At 49.2% G+C, this 23,390-nt stretch overlaps 1 protein-coding gene across 3 annotated transcripts in view; it reads left to right on the top strand.

Moving 5' to 3' along the window:
• The window catches only part of CDH3 (cadherin 3), a 39,800-nt gene extending 19,830 nt beyond the window's left edge, over positions 1-19,970 (top strand). For 2 of the 3 annotated variants that reach the window (XM_054579034.1, XM_054579033.1), the window contains exons 3-16: positions 2,699-2,784; positions 4,163-4,288; positions 4,433-4,588; positions 4,681-4,825; positions 6,052-6,227; positions 6,868-6,996; positions 7,901-8,086; positions 9,218-9,459; positions 9,822-9,967; positions 11,052-11,276; positions 14,652-14,858; positions 17,156-17,286; positions 17,667-17,813; positions 19,761-19,970. In XM_054579034.1, the coding sequence (XP_054435009.1) occupies positions 2,699-2,784; positions 4,163-4,288; positions 4,433-4,588; positions 4,681-4,825; positions 6,052-6,227; positions 6,868-6,996; positions 7,901-8,086; positions 9,218-9,459; positions 9,822-9,967; positions 11,052-11,276; positions 14,652-14,858; positions 17,156-17,286; positions 17,667-17,813; positions 19,761-19,970 (2,312 nt within the window). The remainder of the gene's footprint in view (positions 1-2,698; positions 2,785-4,162; positions 4,289-4,432; positions 4,589-4,680; positions 4,826-6,051; positions 6,228-6,867; positions 6,997-7,900; positions 8,087-9,217; positions 9,460-9,821; positions 9,968-11,051; positions 11,277-14,651; positions 14,859-17,155; positions 17,287-17,666; positions 17,814-19,760) is intronic. The other variant, XM_054579035.1, reaches the window with a different exon arrangement.
• The last annotated feature ends 3,420 nt before the right edge of the window (positions 19,971-23,390 follow it).

The following is a 23,390-nucleotide window of genomic DNA, read 5'->3' as shown; positions in this document are numbered from 1 at the left end:
TTTAGCCCTAAAGGAAAGCAAGATAACTGAGATGAGACTTCAAAGCTGTGTGTTGGAGGTAAAGGGCAGGGTCTCCCTGGGGCTCTTATGCCCCTGGGACCCTCTGGAGCTGAATGAATCAGGCTTAGATTCCCCCCCCCCCCCCCGCTCTGTCACTGGGCAGGTATGTCGCAGCCCATAACTCCTCAGTGGGAATGTCGTCAAAGAGGCAGGGCTGGTTTCCAAGCAGTCCTCTCTCTCTCTCTCTCTCTCTCTCTCTCTCTCTCTCTCTCTCTCTCTCTCTCTCTCTCTCTCGCACATTCCAGACTTCCCACAAAGGATCCTTCCTCTGTGCGAGAGCCTGTGGGCTCTAAAGAGCTGGCACTGGGCTCTGGGGAACCGGAGGCAGCTCTGTATGCTTTTAAGTCCCCCTTAACCCCTTCCCTTCACTAACCCCTCTCCCCAAATTATGGCCAACATGTTAACTTCTTTCACTTAGGTTAGCTTTGCTTGTTTTTGAACTTCATGTTGATGGAATAATGCGTATGTCCTCTCTTGGATCTGGCTTCTATTAGGCAACCATATGTTTGTAAGATTCATCCACGTTGTTGAGTGTCCTTGTAGTTGATTCATTTCATTTTGTGAATATACCATGATGTTTCTACGTTGATGGACATTTGGACTGTTTCCAGTAAACAGTTCAGCGGTATTAAGTACATTCACAGTGTTGTGCAACCATTACCACTATCCATCTCTAGAACTTGTTCATCATTCCAAACAGAAACTCTACATCCATTAAACAATAACTCCTACTCCCCTCTCTTTCCAGTCCCTGGTAACCTCTATTTTACTTTCTCTATTAATGTGACTTTCCTAAGTACCTCCAAGTACTGGAACCATGCAGTATTTGTCCTTTTGTGACTGGTTTATTTCACTTAGAGTAATGTTTTCAAGGTTTATCCATATTGGAACTTTATTCCTTCTAAAGGCTGAATAATATTCCATTGTATGTATAAACCACATTTTGTTTATCTACTACTTATCTCTTGATGGACAGTTGGATTGTTTCTACCTTCTTGCTATTATGAATAATGATGCTATGGAAATTTGTATATGAGCATCTGTTTGAGTTCCAATTTCAATTCTTTTGGGTATACACCTAGAAGTGAAATTTATGGGTCATATAGTAATTTCTATGTTTACCTTTTGAGGAAGGGTTCCAATTTCTTCACATCTTGTCAACACTTACTGTTTTTCATTTGCATGAGTTTTTTTTAAGTTGTTCTAGTGGTGTGAAGTGGTATCTCATTGTGATTTTTATTTGCACTTCCCTAATGACTAATGATATTAAGTATCTTTTCATATGCTTATTTGCCCTTTGTGCAAGTAAGTACAAAGTATATAGTCTTTGGAGAAATGTCCTTTCAAGTTTTTTGCCTCTTTCCCGAAATAAAATTGGGTTGTTTTTGTTGTTGAGTTTTTAAATTCTTTTTTTTTTAAATATTTTATTTATTTATTTTTTAGAGAGAAGGAAAGGGAGAGAAACATCAGTATGTAGTTGCCTCTTGTGCACCCCCTACTGGGGACCGGTCCCCCCCACCCTCCTCCGCAACCCAGGCATGTGCCCTGACTGGGAATTGAACCCAGGTGACACTTGGGTTCACAGGCCAGCACTCAAACCACTGAGTCACACCAGCCAGGGCTTAAGGAGTTCTTTATATATTCTGGATATAAATCCTTTGGAGTTCTACTTTTTTATATTATACTGTTTGGATACTTTATCATGTTCACGTAACTTATCTGTTATCCTTTCTTATACCAAGGAAGGGTTTTTTAAAAAACAATCATCATTGTCATCATTTGAGATGACAATGAACATAACAGTTTTGCAAAAGAGAGGTAGAAGACCTCTCTCTGACATTTCCAGGGCACAGCACTGCCCCCGCGGTCCTGGTTGTGCTGCAGCCTAGTAAAAGGATGAGCACAGGTGTCTGGACCAGTGCCAAGGGAACCTCTGGGCCAGAGCATGATGCCCATGTGCCCAGGTGTGGCTTCGGGCAGGTCCCTGATTTCATGCTTTGGCCACAAGGAAGGGCGAGTAAGAGGATTGGTTATGAGTGTTCTTTGGTGTGCACTTTGGGGTCACGCTGACCTGGCTCCTGAATCAGGTTTCTCATCTTCGAAAAGGGGCTAACAACCTACCTTGGTAGGGTAGTTGAAAGGATAAAATAGGCCCCGTCTCTGGGTTGGTGAATGGCGGTTATTAACTCAGAGTGCTTGTGTAAAGGGGGGCCAGGCAGAGGGATTCAGAAGGAGTGTGACAACTGAAACCGCCAGAGGTTGTCCCGTGTGAGTGGTGGTGTGGCAGGGTGCTGCCGCATGTAAGTAGACTCATGACTTTTAAAAATGCCGAAAATCTGCCTCCCTGGGGACTAATGTCACTCAATGTCTATGATCTTGGTTTTCTGGACTCATGAACAAAGAAAGGGGTTTGGCCCACAAACTGACCACAAAGTGGTCCTCCCTTTAGAGACCAAACTTGGAAGCCCCGTCTGAAACTTGGATTTGGTCACACTGCTGCTCAAAGGAAGTAAGTCCAGTCTCCTCCTGAAGGGCCCTGGAACAGTCCCAGTCAGGGCACTGTTGTCAGATCTTGTTTCCCTGGAGTAGCTTCCAGAAGCCCCTCTTTCTTAATATTATTTTTCTCCCTTCTCCACAGTAGTTTTCGTGGGCTGCCCTGGGCAAGAGTCGGCCCTGCTTAGCACTGACAATGACTTTGCTGCACTGAACGACAGAACCGTCCAGGTAAAACACCATGTCCACCTGCAGGATGGAAGAAAGATATTTTTCCGTGCGTGCCCAGATTGCCATTGTGAGCTTCCTTTTCCCTTCAGAGGAGGGAGCCTTCAGTTGCCCACAGCCATGGACGTGGGTACTGAGCTAAAGCCGTGTAGTGTTTGCAGCTGCCCAGTAGGGGCAGCAGAGTAACGGCCTAATGCCCTTGTCTCTTGGATTCTCCCTCCCACCGCCCTTTCCTTTCCCGTAACATCTGGGTAAACCCCAAATGAAGGCAGTTCCAATACAGAACTGCCAATCCCATTAGCAGCTGGGAAGATGGACATGGGGCACCTGGCCATGCATCGTTTCCTTTTTTTTTTTTAACTTTAAAATCTATTTTTCCTCCCAGCAGTTGCTTTATTTTTTTTTTCTTTTTTTCATTTTAGAGAAAGAGAGAAACGTCAGTTTGTTCCACTTATTTGTGCATTCATCAGTTGATCCTAGTCATGCTCTGCCCGGGGAGGGGACCCACAGCCGTGCCTGGCAGGAGGACGCTCTAACCAAAGGAGCCACCTGCCAGGGCACATCGTCTCTTTTCATTTAATTTTTTGAATAACTAATATAAACATAGTTCAAAAATTTAAAAATAAATATCTAAAATTATACAATGAATAGCCTCCCCTTATTTTTCTCCATCTGCCTAATGCCCTCTCTACCCCTCCAAGCGAAGTCACTGTTACCAGTTTCTTTCCTTCAGGAGTTTAATTACATATGTTACCTATATAGTTATATTTTATGTGTTTTATATTTTATGTGTGTGTGTATATATATATATACAGATATAAAAATAGACTCTTATCTCCTCTATGTAAAAGCAAATGTACTATTAAGCTTCTTTTTGTACTTAAATATATATATATCAGTACTGCCTAGCCCCTTGCTACAGGAAACCACCATTATTAGTTTCTTGTGTATTCCCCCAGACTTTGTCTATATGTAAGCAAATGTGAATATGTGCTGTTATTTTCCTACCTTTTTACACAAAAGCTGGAATAGTGCCTGACGTCTATTAAGCACTATGTGTTTGTTAAATAAAATGCTAAACTACATATAGAAACTGTCCTGTACCTTGTTCTTTGCATTCAGCAGTACATAGCTAAGGTCCATGTCAGCACATAGAGAGCTTCCTTATTCCCCGTTTTTAGAGCTGCATAGTATTCCACTAGTTGTATGTACCATAAAATATTTAATTAGTTCTCCTCTATAAGTGAACACTTAGATTGTTCTAAGTTTTCTTTTGCAACAGACCCATCTAGGTCTCTCTCCCCTAACCCTTAACTCCTGTAGGCGAGAGGATGCTGGGCATGTCTGCATATCTAGGTAAAGGGGTCTTCTCTCCTTACAGGAAAGGAAAGCATTGAAGAACTCCCCATCCAAACGTATCTTACGAAGACACAAGAGAGAATGGGTGGTCCCGCCGATATCTGTCTCTGAGAATGGCAAGGGTCCCTTCCCTCAGAAGCTGAATCAGGTACTGGGGCCTGCAGAGGAAAGCCTCCCTCAGGGAAGCACTTTCTGATGAGGCTGTGCCTCTCCGCCCTTCCCCATGTAGCGTTCTTGGCTGCAGTCATGAGATATTTGTTGCTTTTTCAGCTACTTTTTTTTTTGCTTCCAGCTTAAATCTAGTAAGGACAAAGGCACTAAGATTTTCTACAGCATCACAGGGCCTGGGGCAGACAGCCCCCCTGAGGGTGTCTTCTCCATAGAGAAGGAAACAGGCTGGTTGTTATTGAATAAGCCATTGGACCGGGAGAAGATTGCTAAGTATGAGGCAAGTAACCTTTAGCATCCAATGAGAAGCAGGGACCCGGGGCCTGGTGGGAAAGGTAGCGCCAGGCTAACCCCACACCTGTGTACCCACAGCTCCTGGGCCACGCTGTGTCAGAGAATGGAGCCTCAGTGGAAGAGCCCATGAACATCTCCATTATCGTGACAGACCAGAATGACCACAAGCCCAAGTTCACCCAGGATGTCTTCAGAGGGAGTGTCTTGGAGGGGGTACTTCCTGGTAAGAGGCCTGAAGAGGGGAAAGCTTCAGAGGTCTCTTGGGCCCAGACGTGGCCTTGGGTCCACTTATGATACCATCTGGACATCAGCCCAGACCTTTTTGGGCTGGAAGTGCCCTCCATACCTGACTTCCTTAACTGTGCAACAGGTCATCTGGAATCCGCATACTTGAAAATTTCCCGGAAGCCTCAGATGATCAGCCAGGTTAAGGAACCACTAGTTTTGGAGCGCAAACACCTAGATTTGAATCTTCATTTTTGCCCCTTTACCTGCTGGGATGCTGGGCAAGTTCTCAATCTCTGAGCCTCCCTCCTCACATCTGAAAATGGCAGTCATACCAATGTTAAAGAATTCTGAAGATCAGAAATAACACACATACCTCAAGTAACACAAAGCGCCTGGCATGGGGTTCTTCAGTAATTGGCAGCCACAGGAAAGCAGCAGGGACAGGAAGGTGTCGGAACATGGTTCATGCTGTGAGGGAAATAAATTCCCAGGGCTGGAGAAGAGGGTGGGAGAGGCCAGCAGAAAATTAGGAAAATAGGTATATATCAGTGCTCTCAAAGATAGGTGCTGCTGGGGAGGGGTCCTCTTTCTTTCTCTCTGAGTTGGGGACGTTACGTACGGAGAAGTATGAATTGGTTAGACTGCCAGTAACAAATTCCCAAAAGACAAGCAGTACCTTAAACAAGATGGAAGCTTCCCTGCCACTGACCCCTTATATTCAGGAAGCTTAGAGGAGGTCGATTCAGAATGGAATAGTCCTTTCAAGTGTTGGAGACCTAGACTCCTTCTAGCTCGTTGCTCTGCTGTCTTGGCATGGTTCCCAGTATTACCTCATGGTTGCTGCTGGGGCTCCAGCCGTTACATCTGGGGAGAGGAAAAGGGTAGGAAGAATAAGCCACATACTCAGAGAAACACTTCTTGCGAAGTTGTATATCCCATTTGTCAGAATTTAGTGTTGTGGTCACAGCTAGCTGCAAGCAAGGGTAGGAAATGGTCTTTGTTCTAGGTGAGCCTGTGCCCAGCCTGAAGTGATTACGAGGATCATGTCTCTAAGAAAGAAGGGGGAAAATGGAAAATGGGCGCCAATTAGCAATCTCTGTCACAAGTGGAACATGGGTCTAAGCCTCTGGGCAGGATGGAGTCTCTCACAGTTCAGAAGTAGGTGAGGCTGCAGTTGGAGCTGGGAGGGGAGGGGGCTCACTTATTCTTTCTCCCCTCCAGGCACTTCTGTGATGCAGGTGACAGCCACGGATGAGGACGATGCCATCAACACCTACAATGGGGTGGTTGCTTACTCCATTCATAGCCAAGAGCCAAAGGACCCTCATGACCTCATGTTCACTGTCCACCGGAGCACAGGCACCATCAGCGTCATCTCCAGCGGCCTGGACCGGGAGGTGAGTGCCCCTTGGGGAAAATACTCCCTACCCAGGCTTGTCCAGGCTGGAACCGGACACCGTGAGCAGAGCCCCGTCCCTGCTGCCAAAGCCCAAGAGAGCAGTGGGGACTCAAGTCACTTAGCAGTGGCTGCTGCTATGTTCCTACATTGGTGTCCCTCAGCTCCCTTGGGCCAGTGGCACACTGCCAAACAATCTTGTTAAGGCTGAGGAGGCAGCTATAAAATGCAGACGTTTGATATTTTCTGTAGGTTTTCTCATTTCCTCTCGGAACGGCTCACTTAACATGCACACGGCCCAGATTTGTCCCTTGTGTGCCACAAAGTAGAATTAGCTCCATGGATATTGGAGTTGCCTCCTGTTTCCTAATTAATACCTTTGACCAAATTCCTGCTCAAAGCTCCCATTCTGCATCTGCCCACAGTCAGAGGGCGATGCCCAGGCTTTACCCCCTGACAGGCCCAGGAATAATACTATTTGGATGGGCAGCCTCCCTCCCCTTTCATCCTTTGCTTCTGTTCTTTGAGGTGGTGGGTCGAGGAGTCAAGAGAACATTGTGAGAGGGATAAGTGTTGCCCTCCCCTCCACATTCCCCCAAGGCTGACCTCTCGGTGGCCTTCCACTCTCCTTTTCTCCACAGAGAGTCCCTAAGTACACACTGACTGTCCAGGCCACAGACATGGACGGGGACGGCTCCACCACTACGGCAGTGGCCATAGTGGAAATCCTCGATGCCAACGACAATGCTCCTGTGTTCGATCCTCAGAAGGTAATGCCCCTTCCCACCTCCTTCCCTCATCAGACAACGGAGGACTAGGGTTTTCCTTTCTAATGAAACTCCAGAACCAGCCCACGCTGTGTCAAGTTCCAGTCCCACCGCTGACCAGCTCTGTGATCTTAGGCAAACCACCCAACCTCCCTGGGCCCTAACTTCCTGATCTGTGAAGTGGGGATTATGATACTATCTGCTGCATTATTCTGAGTTTTAAATGAAATAATCTATGTAACACAATCCCTGGTACATAATAAGTGTATGATAATGGAAAGTCTTTGATGATAAGCAAACTTCTAATTCACCCTGTACCTATACCTGCCCACCTTCCCCCAGTGAAAATTTGTACAGTTCCAGTGACAGAACTCAGCGCTAGTAAAGAAGACACCTAACTCCTTCTATCTTGAGGCAACTCTGGCTGCAGGACATTATTTAAGACTGATTAAAATTTGTTCTGAGCAGCTGAGTTCCCAGTCTTTGCCATCTGTTCTAGAACTTCCAAAAAAAAGTTCCTGGTCAGTGCCCCAGAGACATCAGGCACTGAGCCCTTCTTGCCACCTTCCTTATACCTTTCCGATCTCAGGTAAATAGGTGGTTACGCATGGTGGGGGTTGGGCAGCCAGACCAGTGAGATTCCTGGAGGTTCAGGCCCCTGGGTGCAGAGAAAGCAGGCCCAAGATTGCTGTGGCCTGTGCCCGCAGCTGAGAGGCTGGCTCCTGGGGTATTCTGCGTCTGTGTGCCCCGCAACCCTGATAAGCGAGTGAGGTGGTCCCGGAAAGGGCAAGAGGCATGGGGCTGTGCTAGCGTTGGATGGAAAACTTACAGCTTGAGAAGAATGGAACAGTCTGCCAGAGTGATCCGTCTCTCTGCTCTAACTGCGCTGTGCTTCCCACGCTGACAGTACGAGGCCCGTGCACCTGAGAACGCGGTGGGCCATGAGGTACTGAGCCTGACAGTGACCGATCTGGACGTCCCCAACTCACCGGCATGGCGTGCCACCTATCGCATCTTGGAAGGTGACGATGGGGACCATTTTACCATCACCACTCACCCTGAGAGCAACCAGGGTATCCTGACAACCAAGAAGGTGAATCCTTTTGGGCTTTAGACACGGGCCACAGCTGGGGCAGTCAGGTCTGCCGCCTCCCAGGACGAGGAGGCGACCTCTGCCTTGGGACACGTACCTTGGGCCATTGACCAGACTGTGCGCCGGGCCAGTGGCTTCCAACACTTTCTCATCCCCTTTGTGTTGGGAATTCCCTCTTTCATACTAAATCTTAACCTGGGACCCAATTCATAAAGCAGGGAACAGTCACACATCTAACGGGAGTAGATCAGCGGAGCCCCTCGTCTCTGCTCCCAGTGTCCATTCGTTCGCCGCCCTCAGTCAGTCCTCTCACACAGAGGGTCTCTGTTTTATTGGAATTCTTGATAATTTTGCATTCAATCCATAGCTAGGTATTTGGACAGTAAAATGTTCTAAAGTACTTAGTAGTTAGTCATACCCTCACCTCTCCAAAAGCCTTTGAATAAGATTCATGCTTTAGGAGGGTGGAACTAATCTTTCTTTGATTTCTTTTGTATCTCTATGGAATTGTCCAAATGTAGTGAATACTGTGTCTCAGGTGGCTCACATCACGCACGGTATTGATGGTTTTTTTCCCAGAGCAACAAATAAACAACACTTGGGAAAGGCCTGAGCAAATCACAGTTTCCCCCTAGAAGTTCCATTCCTAGAAAATTCAATATACATTAAAACCACACCAAAAGCTATTTTTTATGTAAAACATGTTCTAGAATGCAATTATAAATAGATTTTTCACACCCATGAATACACGAATGTCCAAGGGGATGTTGGCAAGTCACATGAGATACGGGACAGTTCTTTGTGTCCCTGCCCCAGCCTGTAAATGCCAGTGGCAGCCCCAGTCATTAGGACTAGAAATGTCTCTGAAAGTTTCTGCAGCACCCACTAGGGGCATCACCACCCCTTTGGGAACCAGTCTGAGGCTGACTAGTCTGGCTGCCTTTGGGGTGGTCTGAGAGGCCTCACTGGATATCGACTCAGAAAATGCGGGTGGCTTTATGGGGCAGGGGAGGGGCAGTGTTGTGCCTGGTGAGATTCCCAGGCCTCTCGCTTTGGGCCCTTCCTTCTGACATCACAGCTCTGCATGGGGCTCCTCGTAGAATGGGAACTCAGGTCCTTCTTCCCTCCCAGGGCTTGGATTTTGAGGCCAAAAACCAGCACACACTGTACATTGAAGTGACCAACGAGGCTCCCTTTGTAGTGAAGCTCCCCACCTCCACGGCCACCGTACTGGTCCACGTGGAGGATGTGAATGAGGCACCCGCATTTGTCCCGCCCTCCAAAGTGGTCGCGGTCCAGGAGGATATCTCAGCTGGGGAGTCTGTCTGCACCTACACTGCACAGGACCCTGACAAGGGGAGCCAGAAGATCAGGTATGCAGGAGCAGGCCTCAGATGCGCTGGTACTTCTGAATGGGTTGTTTCTTATGGCCAGTATGTGCTCTAATTGCTACAAAGGTTGTTAAATATTTTGAACACCCCCCCTGCCTCCCCCTCCTACCTCCCCAAGGCTTAAGACTCTGGGCAGGGGTCCCTGTTCCTTCTCACGCATCCTTGCTGGCCCGTCACCTGCTGCTCAGGCTTCATTTAGGGGTGAGATGCATTTTCCTCATGATCCTGCTTAGGAGCCCTGTGTCCCAAGACACCGTCTGCTTGTTGGCATGAAGAAGCTTTGAGTGATGACACCAGAATTCTAAGTATTCTGTATGTGACTCTTCTTAACTTTTCTGCTCCAGCTACCACATCCTGAGAGACCCAGCAGGGTGGCTAGCGATGGACCCGCACAGCGGGCAGGTCACCGCTGCAGGAGTGTTGGACCGCGAGGATGAGCGGTTTGTGAGGAACAACGTCTATGAAGTCATGGTCTTGGCCACGGACGATGGTGAGAGCTTCCTCCCAGCCCCTCCTCACGGGCACCTTTGGTTCCCAGGTCATATACCACAGCATGGCCCTGCCTCAGGCAGAGGATGGCGCATGTGCGGAGGTGGGTGTTAGCAATCCAATCCGGAGGGTCAAAGGGGCCTTTCAGAGAAGTCTTTTTTTTAATGTATTTGTTATTTGAGAGTATGGTTATTAAAGCTGACGACAGTGAAATAAGGATGGGCTTAGGATAGAAGAAGCACCAGGAGAGAGTCAAAATGGGGCTGCTGTCAGTTCACTGGACAGTCAGAGAAAAGTGGGCTCTGGGGACAGGTTCAGGGGGTCATCCTGGGACGACCTGCCGCTGCCCATGGCTCCCCTGATTGCAAGTCTTGTGAGGTCCCGTAGAGCCTAGGAGATGCACTCATTTGGGGGGAAGAAGAGGGAGAAAGGAAACAGATGGGCAGGCACCTGGGAGGGAGAGTGTGCAGCACTTGCAGAGGAGTCTATTAAAGACTGGTCCTAGGGTGGCTGGCCATGGTTCTGGTTCCCCTAAAATCTGAGTTAGGGGATCTCCTGTACTGGCCTGTCAATTTCCCCTTGATTCATAGAAAGGGGCTGCCTGAAAGTGCTGTGCTTGATGAGTGACGCCACACTGTGGCAGGGTCGGGGGTTGCCAACCCTGCTTGACACGTAGTGTATCACAGCATGGAGGCAGGTTAGAGGTCACCGCAGGGCCGTGAAGGGAAGCCCCCTGAAGCTGATGGTCAACTACTGCGTGAGCCCTGAGGTGGCCAGTGGGTTTCGCTTCGTGACAGACTGAGAGTGGCAGCCTGGGTGAAGTGGCTGCAGTTCTGTGCCCTGATCTGTTAGTAGTGCCTACTACGGACACAAAACGGGTTGCTGGCGTGATCGCCTTGTATTTGCTGTCACGGGTCTGATCTACAGTGAAGCTACCATGGGGAGAGTCTTGAGAGGTTACAGCTGGTCAGTAAACAGGACCTCCCTGAGGCTGATTGGGTAGGTCATAGGGGAGCTTAACATTGATTCATCAATGCAACCCAAGGGCAGATGCTGAAAAGGATCATCTGTGTAATTATGAACAGGAAGCCCTCCCGCCACTGGCACGGGGACCCTTCTGCTAACACTTATGGACGTCAACGACCATGGCCCTGTCCCCGAACCTCGTCAGATTACCATCTGCAACCAAAGCCCTGTGCCCCAAGTGCTGAACATCACAGACAAGGACCTGTCCCCCCACACCTCCCCTTTCAAGGCCCAGCTCACGCACAACTCGGACATCTACTGGACGGCAGAAGTCAACGAGAAAGGTAACTGCGTGGTCGTGGCAGGTGGGTGCCAGCTCTGTTGGGTCGGCGTTTGCCTCATACCGGGACCTTATACACTTGCCCAGCTGAGCATTTTGTGGGTCACAGAGGTAAATCAAGTGTTAATTATCAACACAGTGTAAGCCTTTGGAATTCCACAGGCGCCTCTTAAAGACCATTCCAGCCCAGCCACCTTCCTATAGGGATGGAGAAACCGGCCCAGACAGAGAGAGAGTGTGACTTCCTCCATGTCATATGAGCCGGGACCCCAACACTGTGATAATAGCTGACATGTACTGAGCATGTTTACTCTGTGCTAGAGACCCCTTCTGGTGCTTTACATAGATTAGACTTTTTTATCCTTACAACAGTCCTCTGAAGAAGATACTAGTATCACATAGACATGTGTGCACACACCTTTTACAGATGAGAAGACCAAGGCTTACAGAAATTTTTAAAAAAATTTTTTAATCTTATTTATTTATTTAGAGAGAGGGGAAGGGAGGGAGAAAGAGAGGGAGAGAAACATCAGTGTTTCTTGCCTCTCACATGCCCCCTACTAGATACCTGGCCTGCAGCCCACGCACGTGCCCTGACTGGGAATCAAGCCGATGGCTCTTCGGTGTGCAGGCCGGCACACACTCCACTGAGCCACGCCAGCCGGGGCAGGAGTTTAAATACCCTGCCAGAGGCTCTATGGCTAGAAAACGATGACGCCAGGATGTGAATCCAGGCAGTCTGATTTACCATAGTGGTCTGCTGCCTACCGTTTATTGAAGCCCGGTGGTATGCAAATGCTTTTTCTGTTTGTCCTTATTTAGTATTTCTACTACCTGTGCAGTCAGCATTTTTTATCCCTAATTATAAGTGAGAGAGGTTAAATAGCATGCCCATGGGCTCATAGTGGGTGAGCAGCAGAGGCTGAAGCTAGGGTCACTGGCCCTGCTCCCATCCGCCTCTGTCCTTTCTGATAACCCTGGAGCTTCTCGGCCTGCAGTAGCTTTTCATTTGTTACAGGCCTGGGGAGTGGTCTTATTGGCATCAATGGGTGAGGCCCTCACAGGGTACATGAGGAAGGTAGATCCAGCCCCAACTGCCAGTAAGGTCCCTGGAGAGACATTGCCTCACTCTCCTTTAAAATGTCCCTTTCTTCCTCCCCCTGAGGTAAGGTCATCCAGGAGGGAAATGGGGGACCAGTACATTCAAGTTCTGCCCCAAAGAAACCGAATGCCCGGTGTTCATAATTCCTGCTGAGCGCAACACAGAAAGCGCGTCCCGATCTGCTTCAGACCTCTACATTGGCTCTTTGTTCCTTTCCTCCTGCAAAATGGGGGTTTTGGGGGGAACAACAAAGAATCGCAGTTTTGGACATGTGGTCTAATGGTGAACCACACACAAGTCCCCCTCATTGGCTCATTTTTGTGATTCCTCTGATTTGGGTGTATTAATCTAGCACCTTTCCTTTGGGGAGCCCAAATTGGTCTCCTGTCACCCCCTTGTGGCCTAGAAGCCATTTTTTCCTCCCTGCCCATGCTGTTCAGAGAGCATGGACTCGGGAGCCACGTCACCTTGGTCCAAGACCTGACTCCTCCATCTACTATCCTTGTGGTTGTGGACAGGTTACTGAGCCTCACTGTTGCTCAGTAAAACAGTGCCAGTAATTGTACCTGCTTCTACAATTGCTATGAAGATAAGTGACTACATGAGAAGGATCTGGTCTGCTGCGTCAGTGCACGGCAGATGCAAGTGGCCATTTCACTACCCCGATTTCCCAGCAGCAGTCAGACCTGACCCTGTCAGGTGCGAGCGTTATGGCCAGAGCCCAGCGGTACCCACACCTGATAATAGGATTGATGTCTGGTTCTTGGTTTTAACTTAGTTTTTTGACCCCATCTTGTCCCTGTTATTAGGGGAATTAATTCAAACTCTATCCAGGGTGACCTCAAGCTGGTTAATTGGCCTCCCTAAGCTTCATTTTCTACATTGGTAAGATGCAGGCGACAGTACCTGCCTTCACCTTGTGGTGAAGAGGAGAGTAGAGCTTGGTACGTAGTGTCATTTTAGTCACCACTGCCACTAGCACCGCCGCCACCACCGTCATCAACTGGGAAGTCGGCCCTCTGATTTCCAGGAAGAGAATGGCGATAGGGACATTTTGGTGAAATATCCCACATTGGCTCCTCTACATGGTTGTCAAATACTCAGCCCACCCCGCTCTGTCTGCCTGCCAGTGCCAAGAGGGAACAGGGCGAATTCCCCCTTCTGGCCTTTTTCACTAAGGGCTCAGAGAGTGTGCAGAGGCTTTGACCTGAAAATGGCCAGTGCTGAACTAGGCCAGCAAACCAGAGGGGGGTGAGTTAGAAACGTGGGGTTGTTTCTAGTTCCCCCAATGACTGGGGGTGCTACTGGTATTTAGCAGTGAGGGTCTGTAATGCTTGGGAAAGTCCTGAGTGATGAAAAATAGTTCCATACAAACCTAAATAGCTCCCTCCCTGAGAAACTTGCATCTAAACTGAAAGTCTTTAGACAGGCCCCGGACCCTATATTTCTCACCCACAAAGGTAGCCCCCTCCCCACTCTGGGATTGCCACACCGTCTCCCCAGGGTGACGCCCATTGTGCAGGCCGCACTGAGCTCGGCTTCTGCTGGTGGTTAGCCTGCCCCACGCCGTGGGCTTTTGAGGGCCAGTTAGCTCAGTGCCCATTGCGTCCTTGTTTCCAGCATCCGCACTTGTGAGCAGCTGTTAGTGCTGTCGTAACAGCTCATCTGCTTCACAGCATGTTATATCACCAATGATTGATGCTCACTCGGAAATACCAGTGTTTGGGATATTGAAATGCTCTCATACAGTTGAGATATCAATGTCACATTTACCTTATTTTTTTAATTGCTCAAATACATTTGTCTCCATTTTCCCGCCACCACTTTCCCCTGCCCCACCCACCCCCACCTCCCTCACGTTTACTATTCCAAGAGTAAAATGCTGCAGCAATAAATGGCAGTGAACTTTCAAATAGGAAAACAGGTGATCGGTTAACATGGCATTAAAATAGCCATCTGTCTCTTAGAGCAGGGTTGTATTTGAGGAAAAACAGTCTAATAGTGCTGAGAGGTTATTGACACTGTATGACAAGACTTTTTAAAAACTTCATATTTTAAAAACACTTTGATCATTGTATTTTTTTTAACAGTGTCTGTTTTTCTGCCCCAATAATCCTTAACCATGACGGTGAATTTGGCTTTGGCCAAACATGAATTTTTAACACTTGGGATGAGTGTGCTTTGGGGATTTTTCTCCTGTCACCCAGATGTAGAGGCTGTCCCCTCAAACCTCCATCATGACCTCCTCTAAGGCGAGCATGTTATCTGTCCACCCAGGAGATGCAGTCGCCCTGTCACTGAAGAAGTTCCTGAAGCAAGACATATATGACGTGCACCTCTCTCTGTCTGACCGTGGCAACAAGGAGCAGCCGGCAGTGATCAGGGCCGCCGTGTGCGACTGCCACGGCCACGTGGAGACCTGCCCCGAGCGCTGGAAGGGGGGTTTCCTCCTCCCCATCCTGGGGGCCGTCCTGGCTCTGCTGTGTGAGTACCCCTGCCCTCCCCCTCTAAGGAGTGGGTAGTTGGAGGGCTTGATTCCACCCTGAACTCCTGGGGCTAAGGGGCCGCCAGCACTGCCCATCTTTTCCTTAAACTCTTAATTCCAGGAGTGTCAGTCAGTCAGTAGATACTTATGGAGCTTCTGGAATATGCCAGGCTTTGGGGATTCCGTGGTGAGCAAATGGACTTTGCCATTATGTCATCTAGAGGCTGGAGCAGTGGTTCTGAAAGAGTGGTCTCCAGACCAGCAGCACTGGCATTACCAGGAATTCGTTAGAAAGGCCAGGTCTCGGGCCCCACTCCAGACCTACTGATTCAGACAGGACTCGCGTTGTCACAGCCCTCCAGAGGACCCTGATGCATGCTGCAGTCTGAGAAGCGCTGGGTTAGTGGGAGGGCGTGTTTAGTTAAAAAGCAGTTTCTTTGTTCCAAAGGTACAAATCACATTTGCCTTTTTCACTCCATGAGTCCTTGCACAGAAAACACACATTCAATCAGATGTGAATACAACACGATATACTGCGCACCAGGCACTGTGTCAGGCACTGGGGGCACATGCAGCACTTAATAAAACAAACCAATCCCTGCCCTCGTGGAGCTGCCCTTCTAGTGCAGGGAGCACACAACAAGGAATTGGCAGGGAAGGAGGTGTTGCTGTGGAGAAAATGAACGTGGAGAGGAGGAGGTCTGCAATTTTCAGTAGGTGGGCAGGAAAAGCCTTGCTGAGAAGGGGATTTTCAAGTAAAGACCTGAAAACGGTGAGGAAGCAATTCAGCAGGTGTCTAGGGAACAAGCACAGAGGCCCTGAGGCAGGCTGTGCTTGGTGTGTGAAACGGACGGAGAGTGCCGAGAGCAAGAGGGGAGAGCGGGGGAGGAGGTCCGCGAGGTGGGGCAGCAGCGGGGCCTTGTAGGCTCCCGTTGGGGCTCTGGGTGAGATGGGAAGCCATCAGAAAAGGCCGGGAGCAGAGCAGTGATGTGATCTGACGTGAGGGTTATTACAGGGTTCCTACTGCATAGTACTGGACAGACTAGAGGGGCAAGAAATGGAGGCAGGAGGACCATTTAGGAGCAACTGCTATAATCTAGGGGGAGGCGGGTGCTGGTGGCTCAGACCAGGATGGCTCTTGAGGTGGTGATATTTTAAGGTAGAATCGGTTCATCAACATGTGGTATGAAGAAAAGAGCCACTGGTGAACTGAAGGTCTGAATAAGCAGACACAGGAGTTTTCATTACCAGTTTGGGAAGGACCGTGGGAGGAGACTTGGCAGTCCAGTCCAAATGGCGATATCAGTGGGCAGCTAGACAGATGAGCTTTGGGGACAGGTGAGAAATCCAGGTCGCCTCCTGCCTTTTCCCTGTCCCACTGGAGAGGAAGAGGGTTGGGAGAGGTCACAGCTTGTCCCGTATGATATGTCCATGCTGAGAACTCACAGACTCCCTAAGAAGGGTAGGCCTGTTTTGTGTGGCCAGAGAGAGACGGTGGTTCCATCAGCAGGCCAGAAAAGTGGCGACATACCCGGACACAGCCACTGTTCAGCATCGTCACTGAGAGGGCCAAGGGGTACCTCTTCCTCTGGGACTAACCGGGGTAGTCATGGCCGTTAGGGGTGCGGCCAGGCATTCCTTGGCCATCTCCCCATGTCTAAACCGTGTCACTAAACACCAGTCCCTCTTAAAATTCCAACAGAGCACTTGCATCAAAGTTCAAATTGTACCATATCAGGGTTGTTTAACTTTTGACAAAGTCTATGGCTAATTTAGGGGGCACCTGGGGACTGGAAAAGAGTCTTGTTGAAAAGGAACATCAGCTTGAAGGGTTCCATCCCTGCAGAGGAGAATTTCCCTAAGGACCAGTACCGTCAACGAGGGAAGACTGACGATAAATGATACAGAATTATAGATGGGGGTGAAGTCACAGTGCTGCCTGGGGGAGGGGACCTTAAGCTGAGACCCAAAGGGTGAGAGTTGTGTATATGCATGGAGAGTGTTCCAGACAAGGAAAGAGCCCAGAGGGAGGTGGCAACCTGCTGCAGATATTGAAGGAACTCCGAGGAGGCCAATGTGACTAGACCTGGGCAGAGGGTGGGGACAGACCAGGGCCAAGTCCTCTGCACCTGGATAAGGAATTAACAGTTTTCCTAGGTGCAAGGGAGTGATTGAAGTGTGTTAAGCTCTGGCTACCGCGTGGAGGGATCTAAAGTTAGATGGAGTTCTGAGGGCTTCGGGACCTGGCCAGCCCTGTGGCTGCGGGGGGGACATTCACGCCCCACTGTCCTTGCAGTGCTTCTGCTGGTGCTCCTCCTGCTGGTGAGAAAGAAGCGGAAAGTCAAGGAACCCCTCCTGCTCCCGGAAGATGACACCCGTGACAACGTCTTCTACTATGGTGAAGAAGGGGGCGGCGAGGAGGACCAGGTAGGGCATGGAAGGGTCTGGGGTTTGGAAGTTGGGTGTCCCCGGGGCCACTGGCAGGAATGGTTGGGTCAACCAACTAACCGTCTTAGCTACATTGACCAGTCCCTGGCCTAAAGCATCAGTCTTCCTGCAGGATCCACAGCCAACTCTCCTCTTCTGGAAGGGCGTCTTGTCCGTTGCTGTAGTCTCTTTGGCCCCAGTCAGGGTGACTGGGGAGAAGGGGTTGTGGAAACTGGGGCTTTCAGAAATCACTGACATTTCTGTCCTCTAAGACCTATCCACAAACCAGAACATCCGAATGGTAGAGAAGTGGGGTGAAGTGTAAATAGTGGGTAAGTGGTGGGGGGTCCTTCTCAATCTCATGCTCCCCTTTCTTGAAGGACTATGACATCACTCAACTCCACCGGGGTCTGGAGGCCCGGCCCCCGGTTGCTCTCCGCAACGATGTGGCGCCGGCCTTTATACTCAGACCCATGTACCGTCCACGACCAGCCAACCCAGATGAAATCGGCAACTTCATCACTGAGGTGAGGCTTGGGGACCAGCCTAGGGCATCCCTATGTTCAAGCTCAACAGCACAGGCCAAAGAGCATGGGCTCAGAGTGTTGCCTCTTGGCTCGAATCCTGACTTCACCACCAACCAGCTGTGTGACTCTGGCACATTTGAGTAACTTCTGGGCTTGTCTTTCCTCCTTCATGAAATTCCAGCTCTCACAGTAGTAAAGAATAGACTAGGAATAACTTATTCATTTATTCAACAAAGACAGGGTTGGACAAAAGTAGGTGTATGGTTGTGAGTATGCAAAACAATTTATTCTTGTATTATTACTAATTACTGTTTTCCATATGAACAACTGTAAGCCTACTTTTGCCCCTTCCTGTATGGTTGTTCTGAAAGAACTCTGGAGCCAGAGAACCTGGTTTGGGTTTTTAAATCCCAGGTGACTCCGGTGCAGGGGAGGCAGGGGCCTGAGGTCTGTGTTCGGGGCTGCCATGAGGGCTGAATGAGCGAGCACCTGGGACGGGGCCAGCTCGGCGCTTCCTGAACGGCCTTCACGCTGCAGCCTCCCGGGGGCATCAAACACCGATGCCTCGGATCCACCCCCGAGGCTGGTTTCATGCACCTGGATGTGACCGGGGCTGGCTTTGGAATTTTTTAAAAACTCCCAGGTAATTTAAGTGTGGGACCCACTGACCTGGCACTTGGCCTTTGCTAGGCGTGGTAGCTGTTGTTGCTAGTAGCTGAGTGTCTTCAGTGTTCTTGACTCTGGTCGCACATTTGAGGGATTTTGAAAAATATCAATGCCTGGGACCCTGGCATCTGTATTTTTAGGCTCTGATGTGGTTAGCTTCCTAAGGCAATCAAATATAGTCAGGGTTGTAAGAACCACTGAACTAGGTACATAGGAGTTAGATGATATGAACCTGGTACCTCACTAGCAATCTGTAAATGGAGGAGTCCTTTCTGTTTTTAATTCTAACCTGAGGAGTGAGATAGAAACTTTGATCGGTTGCCTCTCGCACACGCCCAGGCTGGGGACCAAACCCACAACCTAGGCATGTGCCCTGACTGGGAATCAAAAACCGTGACCCTTCAGTCTACTGGACAACACTCCAACCAACCGAGCCACACCAGCCAGGGCCAAATGGAGGTTTTTAATAGGAAGCGTGGGTGGGTTGGGGAGAGTAAGGAGCAGGAGTGGACAAAGGGCTCAATGGGCCGTCAGGGTACCTCCCCGGGGCTTGACCCCTTTTGGCTCAGTCTTCTGCAAAAAAGGAAACTAAACTTCTTGCCTTCTAGAAGTTGCCTAAGCATACTTGAGAGTGTTGTGCAAAAAACAGAAGCATCTGGGAAAAGATGCCTGGGACGGTGGATCTGAGAAGACACCTCGGAGCTAAATATCTGGAGCTTTTCCCTCCAGTTAGATGAAGTCGTTTTCTAGAATGTCTGTGTGTTGGACAGTTTGCAAATACTATGTCATTTAATTCCCTACATCTACTCTGCAGGGTAGGAATCCTATTGTTACCCTCAATTTACAAACGAGGAAATAGTGTTCCACTACCATGCCAGGTACTATTCTAATGAACACTTTACATATATTCATTTATTCCTCTAAAACAATATGAAGTCTCCCCATTTCAGAGATGAGGAAAAAGCAGCATAGACAGGATAAGGGACTTGCCCAAGGTCACATTCTAGTGTGTGAAGTCTGAGTTCTGACTTAAGCCATCTGATTTCAAAGCCCCTGCCCTTCACCCTGGACTGTCGGGCTGAGCGCCTGCTGCGCGCTTGGGCCCTGTGCTGAGTATATGCATTGTTTCATTTCAACCTTCGAAACCCTAAGGGAAGGGAGAAGTGGCTTCACAAGTAAGGAAATGCAGGCTCAGCCAGGTGAACCAACTTGCCCCACGTTCTCAAAGCTGCCAAGGGTGTGGTCCCTCGGCGCCTAACCACCTGCTCTCTGTCACCACAGAACATGAAGGCAGCTGACACGGACCCCACAGCCCCGCCCTATGACTCCCTGTTGGTATTCGACTATGAGGGCAGCGGCTCTGAAGCCAGCTCGTTCAGCTCCCTCACCTCCTCGACCTCCGACCAGGACCAAGACTATGACTATCTGAACGAATGGGGCAGCCGCTTCAAGAAGCTGGCGGACATGTATGGGGGCGGCCAGGATGACTAGGCCTCGGGACCAGTAGGTCCGGGGACTATTTCAGGCCACAACTGCATCTTCAAAGGGTCTCAGCCCCCCTCAGCCAAGGACTTTGGAGCTGTTGAGAAGTGGCCTTAGCAACTTGGAAGGAAGAAGCCCCGAGTCTGACATTGGAGAGATTGGGGTTTAAGCCTTTGAAACCTGGGCAGTTTGGCTTCAGCACTGAAAACCCCTCAGCCTGGGGGCCCAGGGGCCTGGGGGGCTGAGTTTTCGGGAGTCTCTTACCTGCCAGGAAATGCTGAGCTCTGTGTCCTGGGCCTGGACCGATTCTGACTCCCCATGATAGCATTCTCTCTGGAATGGACTGTTCTCCTTAGAAAGAGGTCTCTTTTTAAAATCTGGATATTTTTTTTTATGCTGTTTTTAAAAAGTCAGAGGCGGGCCCTCAACTGTCCCCCCCGAGCCCGCCGAAAGCCCAGGCTGGAGCTGCTTGGCTCACGGGCCTCGTGCATTTTGCTCTGCTCTGGAGGCACAGCGGCTTCTGTTTGAAGGGATTACGGCGTTTTTATACTGAGCGCATCTAAGTCCTCCTTTGTTTTTCCTTCCCCTGTGGAGTGCTGTAGATGAAGGGTGATGACAATCGTGTAAATGTAATAGAACTTTTTTATTAAAGGAACTTTCTCAGAGGTGTCAGGGGAGTGAACTCTTTTTAGGTAGTTTCGTTGATACATCGTTCACATGCCATACCATTCACCCACTTAGTGTAAAATTCAATGGTTTTTAGACTTTTTGGAGTTGGGTAAGGGGAACAAGCACTGTCAACCATGGCGGCTCCACCACAGCTCCCTTTATAGGCCCCGGAGGTGACAAACCTGCTGTCCTCCCTGTAGAGTCAGAGTTGCTCGTCTGTGGAAGAGAAGCAGTTAACCTCCTTACCCCTGCGCTGAGCCCCAACAGAGCTTCAGGTGACACCTTTTCTTGCATGGTGACTGCTTCCACGTGGTGTGCTGTGTGATTTCTTCTGTGCTGTGGGTTCTGTGCTGAAAGGCAGGGGCTGGGGAGGGTCTGGCTCTGCTACTTCCTAGCAAGTCAGTTGACCTCTACCTGCTTCAGAATTTTCTGCATAAACTCAGGTGTTCTTATGGAGATTAAGTGATTTAATCTGGCACATGGTAAGTGCTATGTGTGTTCATTGATAATGGCTACGATTTAGGCCTGGGCAGCCCTTAACTTCAATTATTTCCTTTAAACAAATCCTCGCAATCAACTCCTCTGAGGGGATTTTCCTCCTTTAAAGAATGGCCTTATTGTTTTTTGTTGGTTTTTTTTTTTTTAATGACACCTGATCACCAAAATCAAGCCAGACAGAAAGTCAGAGAACTCACCCAGCATGTCAATGAAATTGGAACGCTCCTGACGATACCCAGGGAGAGATACAGAAATAAGGCTGAAGAGCCAGCAGGGATAGAACAATTCCTGTGTGCCTTTGTTAAAGCAAAGCTTAAATTTTCTCTTTGCAATGAACCAACAGAAAAGAATATGAAGTGAAGCTGAAAAGATGGCTGAAGCGGAAATAAATGTGCGCTTCCTGCAAGAGTGACTCAGTCTGTAAAGCAGTTGTCCTCAAAGTGCAGTCCCTGGTCCAGGAGCAGCCACGTCACCTGCAGAATCAAACTCTGCGGGCAGGACCTTGCAAGCGGCTTTAACAAGCCACCCAGGTAACTTCTGATGCACATGTGGGTTTAAAACCACGGCTCTGAAGGACGAGGCTGAGGGTGCCCAGAAGCCTCACCCTGGATGGGGAAGTCAAAAGGGAACTAAGGTAAGAAACCTCCTCACCTGTCCTCAGTCAACAGCGCCTTAGCCCACAGTCAAGGCTGCCTCCTGTCTGTTCCATGAGCTGCAGCCTCTGGCTCCTGTGGCTTCAGATTCTCCTCTACCAGGCCCTCGCTGCTTTTGCTGATAAAGCTGTGAGGGAGGATTAGGTATCTCAGCAAACACCTGCTGCCCCTTATCTTAAACTCCTCTCTGAGAAGCCTGACTAAAGCCTGAAACCCTATCTTCGGTGGAGGCTAATAATAAAACCAAACAGCCACTGCTCGGGCTGGCCTTCCTCCCCTGAGATTTTTGGAGGGGGTCGAGGAGGAAAAGTGGCCTTTCCTAGCCAAGCCTGGACTGTCTGGGTGGCTCTAGATCCCCTGGGTGCTGGCACCTGTCACCAGCCCCTGAGGGCTTTGGAGGTACTGAGCCTGCTTCTTATCTGCAAAAGAAGATCTTAGGACTAGTTTTTAGGGCCTATAATAAGTCAAAATAACTTAAAAGTCACCAGTGCTAAGCTCTCAGAGTGCCAACTATAACCAGTGTGACCATCCGTACCGGTGGGACCACCTGAACGTTTGATTTTCCATACTCTGAATACTAATTAATCTTTCCTATTTTGTTGTTCAATAGTTGGGTGTGCCTCTTTGCGTCTCCCCCCACCCCCCATGCATTAGGTACACATTTTGCATTGCACCTTACAACAGGACATACAAGGAGGCTGCAATATTGTCTCCAGCCCATCCAAGTTGGACGTGTTAGCATTTATTTAATCTCACCACTATCCGTGGACATTATGATATTGTTTTTTGCCTTTAAGGCTGTTAAACTCCCTGGAGCATCCATCTCGGCAGATGCTTCAAAGCCAGTCTTCCAGCAACTAGGAGGGTGGGGGCGTGGGGGTTGCGGTCCTTGTGGGGATCAGGGCTGCCTGATTCTGAGTGGAGGGTTCAGTCTAGGGTGAGGAGTTGCTGCTGAAAGGACCCCTCAGTTTCATTCTATTAAGTGATTACCCTCCTTCCCCAGACTTTTTTCAAAGTTTTTTTTTTTAATTTGAGAGAAACATCAATTTGTTTTTCCAACTATGCATTCATTGGCTGATTTTTGTATGTTTCCTGACTGGAGATTGAACCCACGATGTTGGTGTATTGGGACAGCGCTCTAACCAGCTGAGGTGCTGAGCCAGGGTCCTCCCCCAACCTTTTAAAAGCCAAAGTTCCAGAACCCAAGTCCAACAACAACAACAAAGATAAAGTAACTTAGTTGGAAGAAGGGGTTGGGATGTTCAGAGACCAATCTCTTGACCTCATCCAATATTTCTTCTTAAGAACCCCCAAATGCAGAGCATTTAGAAATCCACCCCCAGGATACCCCTCTCATTGTTCAGATGACAAAAGATAGCAGGTCCAAAAGCAGGCTCTCCCCAAGATCCGTCCAGCAGGGCAGAGGTGGGCGGAGCCCAGACCTCACCTCTCCCCGTGCCTTCCTCTGTGGCTGCCCTGACAGTCTTAAGTTTTCCCTACCAAAGAGGGTGCCTGCAGGATCTGCCTGCAGGTGGGCTTGGCCCAGGCCCTGGCGGGGCCTGAAGGGAATGGCCATCATCCCTGGAAGGTGTATAAGTAGCTGAGGCCT

This window comes from Pteronotus mesoamericanus, unplaced genomic scaffold (genome assembly GCF_021234165.1).
Source record: "Pteronotus mesoamericanus isolate MK-2021 breed Mesoamerican mustached bat unplaced genomic scaffold, CSHL_Meso_final contig_52, whole genome shotgun sequence".
Lineage (NCBI taxonomy): Eukaryota > Metazoa > Chordata > Mammalia > Chiroptera > Mormoopidae > Pteronotus > Pteronotus mesoamericanus.
Note: the sequence above shows the minus strand (reverse complement) of the source record. Positions and strands in the feature narration are given on the sequence as shown.